This window comes from Branchiostoma belcheri, unplaced genomic scaffold, assembly GCF_001625305.1.
Source record: "Branchiostoma belcheri isolate BF01 breed outbred unplaced genomic scaffold, Haploidv18h27 scaffold48, whole genome shotgun sequence".
NCBI lineage: Eukaryota > Metazoa > Chordata > Leptocardii > Amphioxiformes > Branchiostomatidae > Branchiostoma > Branchiostoma belcheri.
In genome coordinates, this window is record NW_017804109.1 from 1,960,173 (window position 1) to 1,970,172 (window position 10,000).

The window sequence follows — 10,000 nt, forward strand, 5'->3', positions numbered from 1 at the left end:
TGGTCGCTGAAAATTTGATCTTTGTAAACTGTGTGTTGGAATAAAGTTCAACCTTTTACTATGATTACTACCAACACAGATGAACTTTCATGATAAGTGGAATATTTCTCATTCCTTGACAAAGACGTTTATTAGTCCAAACCTTGGGTTAATCCTTTTTTTGTGTGTGATTTGGCAATCACAGAACAATTAGGTTCATCAACATCCAGAAACAAATTTTGCACAATCATACGGGGAAACACATACCTCCAAAGACCAGAACCTCACATAGCTCGAGATACTGGGTGTGAGGGAGTGAGATGCCGACATATCGGCCCCTCCGACCGTCACAGTCCACTGTGATCTTCTGTCGCCCGGCTGCCACGGGGTGGTTCCCGCCGCATTGCGGGTTGGACCGCACGGTGGGAGAGTCGCCGACGTGAACGTTGAAGTTGTTCAGATAGTTGTGATAGCCATTATCGGATCCGCTGAAGACGACAACTGTGTCGATGGCTTGTGACCTGCCCAGGTCTACACGCCACCAGGGTTTGTTCTGGCTGTTAGTGAAGATGCAGGACCCTCCACCCCATCTCCTGTCAGTGTTGCCGTCCACTGCCCGTGAGGACACTCCCCCCGAAGTCGTGCCAGACTGCAGCGTGGGTCGCCCCAAGGCGAGATTGCCACCTGCGAGAAAAGTAAACGAAAAAAATACATCTGCATGGCTGTACTATATCGCGATATCGTATAGGATATAGTCAAGACTTAAGTTATGGTCAATGCGTTCTTTGACATAACACGCCCGAAGCACGTCAAGTGCGATTCACGTTAAATTCACCTAAAGTAAAATATCTGACGTTCAACCTTGTACCAATGCTATATACTGTAGTGGATCACATGTAACTATTCACTGCGTATCTTCCTTGCATCGATATACCCATTTAGGCAAAGAACTAGATAGGCACGGTTCTGGATAGAATAAATGTTACAGGGGATTAAACAAGTTGGGGAAACGTACCAGATGGGATACCCCGGGCTTGGCAGATGAAATACCCGGTGGAGCAACTCGTGTCGTCCCACTTGCCTTCCGCCCCTGGCAGCAAAACGACGCAGTCCCCTCCATTGTTTGGTTGCCCTGGGTTCCAGTTGTTGTAGGAACCTGTGAAAAAGACGTGAATTTTGCAACAGGAAGTGGCGAGAGCAACATGCCTTCTTATACAGTCTCCTTAACTCTGTCTTTATGCTTGTGATGTCTTATCAAATTTAAGGACTCAATTGTAGAGTAAGGTCCAGTCATTGACATCCTACACTCTTCCCAGTATAGTAATAGCAGTATAGTAGAGTGGCAAGGTTGAAACAATGAAGAACAATCAACAGTTTCTGTTACCCAATCTGGTTCCGTCAGCAAAGCGCCATTGTCCTTCAGTGGTTTGATCATCCAGTCCGATGTAGAAGTTGACGTTCGTCCGAACTGCATTCTTCAGCTGGACCAGGAACGCGTTAGTGGCGGCGTCTTTCGGCATGGCCAGCACACCGTCATCTTCCATGCAGGCCTTCAGAAGCCAGCTGCGGTCTTTTTGTGAGGGGAAGGCCTTAAAGCAGTTTTGCTGGAAGCGTTCGTAGCCCGTCGGACATGTAACTTGATTGGAACCCGCAGAGCCTTTTGCAACAAAGGAGATCAAGGGTCAACAGTGCTTATCTATTATATCTAGAACGTGCCTATCTACTTCTACATATATGTCTGAGCGGGTATAGGGTTAGAATCAGGCATGGTTCTGGATAGTCTCCGCGTATCCAAGGACGTAGTTTTTATCCCAGACACGGTTCTGAAAACCCGTATGATACACGTGCCCTAGCATGGATCTGGATAAAGCACTATTCTGGATATCCTTGGACTATCGAGACCCGTGGCCTAGCTAACATGAATCTGTCTTAAGTACTGTTCTTGACAACAACACAGTTCTGGAACTGATAGTGATGTCAGTCATTAGTTGTAATTGCTTGGTATCCAACCGAGTCACTTTTGTTCTTGACCTGTGGGGTTAATAGCAAGATAAAAGAAAGATCAGGACGAAAGTGACTCATCATCTATTAGAGGGGTGGAGAACATCATACCAGAAAGCAGCGACGTGAGTTCGTGTAGTACTTACCAGCGTGTTCTCTGAGCTCCTCTATCTCTTCGTTCGAGGAGCCGTAGACGTTGGAGGCGTCCACGAAGGCGGTGATTTGGTTCAACTGCTGTCGGCGGCCCAAGCGGCACCCTTCGTTTGGACCGGATAGAGAGCGAGCAAACGGCAAGCAGGGCCTCCCTGCGAAGTCAGGGTCGACTGAAGGGATGTTGATGTTGAAACAGCGTTCCTCCTGTTCGCAATTGGTACCACAGGTACAGCGGAGACCTGCAGATGCATGGTTGAAATCAGGCATAAGATGTGAAATATGGAGAGTAATGAAGGTAGGAGAGCACTGCACTTTCAACCGGGACCTGATGGACGATACCGACTTTTAATCTTTCACCCAATGTTAATGTTATGCGTCCATATGATGGCATTCCCAGCCCCATTCAGACAAGCCTGATTCTAAGACCGGAGATGATTCGAATTATTCAGATAGTCTTATTTTTTTTCTGTTGAACACTTAATAGAGATACTTTTCATGTTTTAACGAACCTTGTTCCTGGAAGTTGGGCGTGAGAGTGATGTCGTGGTCCAGGAACTGTCCGAACTGCATGACCATGTGGGTGTTGACCGGGCTGGATTTCCGCAGGTCCTCGTGCATGGTCGTGCTGACCAGCCGCGCGCTGGGGAGGGGGGCGCCATCACGCCCTTTGCTGCGGGGGGTCGTCAGGCCTGACAAAACAGAGTAAACGTTTTAGGAGCGCAGATATTGTATCTAGAACCGTGTTTGTCTAGTTCTATGCCAGAATGGGTTTGAAATTTGGAGCTAGACGTGTTATGTAATCAGGCTAGGAGCCTGACCAGTGGAAGGGCTGCTAGAAGCGTGATGTAGTCAGGCTAGGGGCCTGACCAGTGGAAGGGCTGCTAGAAGCGTGATGTAGTCAGGCTAGGGGTCTGGCGAGTGGAAGGGTTGCTAGAAGCGTGATGTAGTCAGGCTAGGGGCCTGACCAGTGGAAGGGCTGCTAGAAGCGTGATGTAGTCAGGCTAGGGGCCTGACCAGTGGAAGGGTTGCTAGAAGCGTGATGTAATCAGGCTATAGGAGACTGACCAGTGGAAGGGCTGCTAGAAGCGTGATGTAGTCAGGCTAGGGGCCTGACCAGTGGAAGGGTTGCTAGAAGCGTGATGTAGTCAGGCTAGGGACCTGAACAGTGGAAGGGCTGCTAGAAGCGTGATGTAGTCAGGCTAGGGGCCTGACCAGTGCAAGGTCTGCTAGAAGCATGATGTAATCGAGCTAACTTCTACATACCGTCGCCGTATTCTGGCTCCAGCATCCTTCTTAAGGGTTGCTCACTACTTCCCCACAGGGGGTGGTTCCGGTTGTTGCAACGGCCATTTGCCGAACGGAACTCTGGGACGGCTGGTGTAGGGCACGTCGGCTGTCTGCAGATGGCGTCACAAACACTTGTCACGTTCCGAATGTCGATGGCGGACAGCGCTTCTATAGTGTACCGTCTACCGGAACTGAAAATGAAAGATGTCTTTAAAAAACGAATTCAACGCGGTTGGAAAAAAATGGAGTTCACTTTTCGCGCTACCCATAGTGCTCCGCACTCCCCAGCATGCAGTGGTATCGAGAAGGTCTATGCCATGTAAAAAATCAGGACATAGAACTGGATATGCACGGTCCTGGATAATATGATGTCTTACCCGACTAGGAAGTGTTTTGCCACCTTCTCCAAGACGGTGGCACACCTGCTAAGCTCCCTGTCCGTCGGGGTGGACTGATGTTCGCTGGCCAGCGCGTTCAGAGCTCCGGAGAACGGGTCTTCCTCTGGTTCATCACCTGGAAGGCACACGGGGTAAGCTTAGTCACAGATGTGGCATGAGACCCCAGTTTCGACAACTTTGCTGCTCATGTCATGATGTGTTATTAGACCGGTGTCTGAAGAGACCAGAGAAACAGTTTGGACAGATGGATGTTCCAGCCAAGGCTTTGCCACTGCCTGGATGTCAGACTGTCCTTAGAGACAGAATAGAACATAGTGGATGGAGGTGGGGGTGCTCTGTATGGTAAAATTTACTAAGGAGCATGGATTCTGGCACGGTTCTGGATAAGCGTAGACCGTGCCTGAGCATGTTTCTGGATAAATCACGGTGCTAATTACAACACCCACCTGCGGAGACTGCTCCATTTTCTGCTGTTGCCTGAGCGATCGCCTGCTGCAGTTCTTCTTCCGAAGGGCTCTGTCCGGTAACCATGACAACCAGCGGCGCCATGGCAACCGCGGCGAAGAACATCGGGATCAACCTGAAAGCAGAGAACATCTTCGTCACTGTTGTGTCTAATGGTGTGTCTGTGATGTTTTGATTATATGGATGACATCCGCGCGCGCATTATTTTCGTCCGTTTCAAAAAAAAAGTTTTCGACCATACTGTAAATCGTACTAAGTAGCTGCAAAGTGACCAAATATATGCCGCAAATTGAAATATTGAAATACGTCCCAGAATACCAAAATTCATTCCAAAAGGCAAGAAAATGTGAAGGAATGGAAATGAAGAGTCTATCATTCACCATGTCAATAAGAAATTACTCCTTGTGTTTAGTCATTTGTTCAACTTTCATAACCAACTAGATTTCATAACGAAGGCAACATTTTTTGACAAACTTTCTATTCGCACGCTCGCATCACTTGGAATTCCCAGAGGATGTCATCCGTATAATCAAATCAAAACATGGCCTTAGTAATGCCAATGATGAAAATATTAACTAGGGCCGGTATTAACTAAGCCTGCTGTTGGCGATAAACAGTGATACAGTAGGTAAGTCCCGATTTACTTTGCACACATACCGATTTTATCACTCCCACAATCTGTATGGAACCCTTCATCGAATACGGCAAGGACATAATCCTGTAATTACCTTGGTAACACCTGTTCGGTACGCAGGGCTTACTCAGTAATCCACGGCAGGATCTGTCAAAGTCATCAGTGGCCAAATAAGTGCAATAGATACCAGCCAGATAAGTCTTATAATCTCCCCTAAAGCAAAGTGCCAACGGCAACCATTTCCGGACTAACCTGGTATTTGTCACCATTGTCACATCCAGCATGTCGTGCAGTGCATTCATTGGAACAGGTATTTAGAGACAAAGAGGGGTCTGTACGTGGGCCACTGTTCAGTTACTGGATTATCAGGGGATTTTTGCTGTTTGTCTGTATTGTAAGCTCACAAGATGTGGAGGACTTTGTGTTCATAACAATATATGGTGTTTTAGAAAACAACACCTGCTTCTAGGGTTCCCTTTAGTGGACCGAACTGAAGTGGTGAAGTCCATACCAAGTGGGCCTCTTGTAAGGTAGACTAGTCTCAAATACTGGCCTTCCTTCGAAGGAAAGCTCATCTGTGTTGGTAGAATCCTCAGTTCCAACACAAAGAAGTAACTCACCATAAATATTCGGTCGAACCCGTCAACCTTCATCAGATGTATGATGCAATCGCTGATTTTCCTGAAGTCGGAAGCGTGATGACGTCAGGAGTGCATTAAAAGTGTCGGGAAGACGAAATCTCCCACCATTTTTGGTTCAGAGAGCGTTGATGGGCCCTGATGTAAAAAGCCTCCTTCACGCCCCTAACAAAGTAGTCCTTCTCTGTGTCTAGTATTCGTACCTTATCCAGTGTAAGTGTGTGGCCCGGGGGCTCTATATGTACGTGTTGTGAAACTTCGGAAGTAGTAGAACTGGGGCGCCTATGCTCCGAGAATCTAGTTTTCAGTGACCGTTCCGTTCCTCCTATGTATGTTTCAGGGCACGGTTCCCTGAACTTCTGTCCTGCACACTGTATGTGATATACCACCCCACACTTCTGATCTTTCTGAGTCTTGTCCTTGGGTGCCACTAAAAGTTGTCGTAAGGTAAGTTTGTCGTAAGGTAAGTTTGTCGTAAGGTAAGTTTGTCGTAAGGTAGGTTGTCGTAAGTTTGTTTAAAACAAGTTTTTATGCCGTGTGTACAGAAGATTCTCCGTAGCTTTTGATAGATTTTTCACGTACAGTAAGACCACCAGCCCTCGGTTTTGACGCGTGGAAGAGTTCGGATTGTGGTTTGTAACGGAAGTGGATTTGGGGGTGGTTACCTTGTGTACAGCCCACTTAGGGTAGCCACAGTTTAACAGAGATTTAGTAATGTGTTCTTTCTCTGACTGTCCGTCCTGGGGGGTCGGTGATAATAGTGTCGGCTCTATGGAACAATGTACGAATGACACCCAATTTATGCTCGAGTGGGTGATTAGAACTGAAGTTAGAACTCCGTTACTAGATTTTTGGAGCACAGGCGCCCCAGCTCTACTACTTCCGAAGTTTCACAACACGTACATATAGAGCCCCGGGCCACACAGTTACACTGGATAAGAGATAAATATTGGGCACGGAGAAGGACTACTTTGTGAAGGAGGCGATTTACATCAGGGCCCACCAACCCTCTCTGAACCGTGACGGTGGGAGATTCCGTCTTCCCGCCACTTTTGATGCACCCCTGACGTCATCACGCTTCCGACTTCAGGAAAGTCAGCGATTGCATCATACATCTCATGAAGGTTGACGGCTTCGACCGAATATTTATGGTGAGTTACTTCTTTGTGTTGGAACTGAGGATTCTACCAACACAGATGATCTTTCCTTCGAAGAAAGACCGGTATTTGAGACTAATCTACCTTACAAGAGGCCTACTTCGTATGGACTTCACCACTTCAGTTCGGTCCACTAAAGGGAACCCTAGAAGCAGGTGTTGTTTTCTAAAATACCATATATTTTTATAAATACAAAATCCACCACATTTTATGAGCTACCATTACAGACAAACAGCGAAAGACCCCTGATAATCCAGTAACTGAACAGTGGCCCACGTACAGACCCCTCTTTTTTCTCTAAACACTCGTTCCGATAAATGCACTGCACGACATGCTGGATGTGACAATGGTGACAAATACCAGGTTAGCCTAAAATGGTTGCAGTTGGCACTTTGCTTTAGGGGGAGATTATGAGACTTATCTGGCTGGTATCTACTGTACGTATTTGGCCACTGATGAATTTGACAGATTCTGCCGTGGATTACTGAGTAAGCCCTGCGTACCGAACAGGTGTTACCAAGGTAATTACAGGATTATGTCCTTGCCGTATTCGATGAAGAGTTTCATACAGATTGTGGGATTGATAACATCGGTATGTGATAACATCGGTATGTGTGCAAAGTAAAGCGGGACTCACCTATGATATCACTGTTTATCGCCTACGGCAGCCTTAACTTACCTGGCATTCATTATCATGTAACTCATGAATTCATGACATAGACAATTTGCAAACAGTCACCGCTCACGCAAAGTCCCAATCCTTATACTACTTCGAAATACTAATACTTTTTTTGTTGTTGTTGTAAAGTCATGACCGATAGTTCAGTAAGGCCACACCGACTTAATTTTATAGATTACATCCTCTGAAGACACCCAAACTAGTGCGCGAGGACAAGCCGGCACATACTGGCCTTTTGCGGCATTTATGAATAGGCACTGTACTGATATTTTTTAGTTCCATGGAGCTTCGGTAGCCTGGTTGCCATCCTCCGTAGTTACCAACGGCTCCCTGTTGTCGCTGGCTACCATGGACTTGGGAGGATGGCACCCAGGCCGGAGCCATGGAGGATGTGATTTACTTAGAACAAGCGAAAATCAATGCGCGCGCGGATGTCACCCATACAATTAAGTCGGTGTGGCCTAATAGAGAATGTATATATCAGCCCCAAACCCGGGCCGCTGGAGGCTCGTTCCCCGAAGCCGGATTCAGTCTTGCGCGCCGACTGTGACCTAACCAATTCAGAACCATTCGCCGAACCAACCCCAAATGCTGACCAACCTACTTCCAGCCATCCCGACCACTTGCCGAAAACTCGTACTCCATTCTAACCATTTTCCAACTCTGTCCCGAATGAAATATGTAGAATCAGGGACCATAATAAACAGACCAGGGGTCCCCTACGTACATACAATCATGACATGCAGTGAAAGTTCAGAACTTCGTGGAATTTTTCAATGTTCTAGAAAATTGCCTTCTCTTGGGCATCGTGGCATCTATTTTTGTCACTATATTTGTCATGCAAGGAATGGACCTTTCCGATCAAACACCGTAAGCCCCGCCCCTGTTCTATTTCCAACACCTCGGTCAAAATCAGCCCGGGAAGGACCGCGCAGTGTTTGTCGCATGTTCGGGGGTAAAATTTGAAGACAAATTTGATGTTTGGGAGGGCCGGCATCGTTGGCTGGTGTTCGAGGATATGTCAGTTAGTGTTTGGCGCGTTTTCGGGGGTTAACTTTGGAGACGAATGTGGTCCAAACTACACAGCATTTTATCCTAATCCTCTGCCAACCGTGCCGAATGCTTCCGGAGCGTGTGCCGATCACAGAGAATGCGACAAACACTGACGTACCCCGGACACCAGCCATCCATGCCTACCCTTACTTAGCTTTCAAACAACCACAAATGTTTCAAACATTTCGAAACTTTCGACTGACTCGCCAAAGTAGAAGAAGTTAAATTGGGGGTGCGAAAAATGACAAATAACGTTCAGCTTACTTTGCTAACATGACGTCTGTGAGAGCGGTGCCGACAAGAGACGACGCCGAGCCGACGAAAGACGATGCCTAGCCGACGGGACACAACGTCGAGCCGACAGGACACGATGCGAAGCCGACGGGACAAGATGCCAAGCCGACAGGACACGAAAAACGGGCCGACAGGACACGATGCGGAGCCGAGAGGACGAATTCAAGGCAGTGACGGTCTCTCGTCCGTGACACCTGTCTGCGTCTACCTGTCTGTCCCCTGCCACGAGGCGGCCCTTTATAAGCCCTTCTCCCACCTTCATGCTTGAGCAGATGTCACGATTTCTGAGAGTTTCTGATGATGTGATAACTGCCCCTCCCACTTATGGTCATGCTCGTGTTCATCTCGACAATAGTCGGACAGGGCCGTGAGAATAGCGTAGGCCGGGCCATGGCGACAGTCGATCCCACAGGTGTGACTCCCCGGGGCCGTAAGAATGGCCGGCGTGGGTGGGGCCATGGGAAGTTCATCATTTTTTTTTATATTCCAACATTTCATGACTAGACATGAATGTCATAAATGTTTGATAAAAAGTACAATGTTACAAGAACAAAACTTTCTTCAACTAAAATAACTGAATTTTGTAAGATATGCTTGTCAGCAACCCGTTGCCATGGCAACATGAAAAATTATGAATGAAACTCACCAATATTAAAACATTGCCAAATCTATTTGAGAAAAAGTCACCAAGTTTGGTGGTTCTAGCTAAAGCTGTTCAGACGTTAAATATATATAAATGGTTTATTTGCAAATTGACATAAAACAACATTGCAACCTAATAATACAATGTATTGTACAAAAGGCTGAATTACGTAGTTTTAGGGAACACACAAAATTTCATGAATATTTACAAAGTTAACATAGCCAAACTAAATTAGAAGAATCAACAAGAAAGTGGGCCTGAAAACACCCCCTCCCCATGATAACTGTTACCATGTTGTCAGTCCAGAAAGAATTATCTTTTGTGAGTGCAAAGTAAGATTCCTTGCCACATGGAAAAAGCTTGAGATTTCGTTTTTTTTATTCTATAGCCAAGATATGGATGCTTTGCCGATAATGCAGTGGTTGCAATTCTTCCACAATGGAATCAATGGTTTAGTCTTGGTGTCACTGTGGTCCGTCCCATGAAGAACCCATGATATTTTCTGATTCGATGTGTACAAAGTTCAAAGTTAACTGTGAAAAAATCAACTAATTGTATCTGCCTTTTAAGCGGTCATGGTTCGCTGAAAACGTCCCAAAAATGGCTTTTTTTCAATTTT

The 10,000-nt window shown here is 46.6% G+C and overlaps 1 protein-coding gene across 1 annotated transcript in view; it reads right to left on the bottom strand.

Moving 5' to 3' along the window:
* Positions 1-10,000, bottom strand: part of LOC109479341 (myeloperoxidase-like) — a gene marked incomplete at its 3' end in the record, with an annotated part of 32,367 nt that overhangs the window by 2,982 nt on the left and 19,385 nt on the right. Inside the window, exons 3-9 of the mRNA XM_019781291.1 lie at positions 3,798-3,933; positions 3,397-3,611; positions 2,643-2,822; positions 2,127-2,372; positions 1,364-1,636; positions 995-1,135; positions 247-663 (exon numbers count right to left, since the gene is read on the bottom strand). Coding sequence (XP_019636850.1) covers positions 247-663; positions 995-1,135; positions 1,364-1,636; positions 2,127-2,372; positions 2,643-2,822; positions 3,397-3,611; positions 3,798-3,933 — 1,608 coding nt within the window. The remainder of the gene's footprint in view (positions 1-246; positions 664-994; positions 1,136-1,363; positions 1,637-2,126; positions 2,373-2,642; positions 2,823-3,396; positions 3,612-3,797; positions 3,934-10,000) is intronic.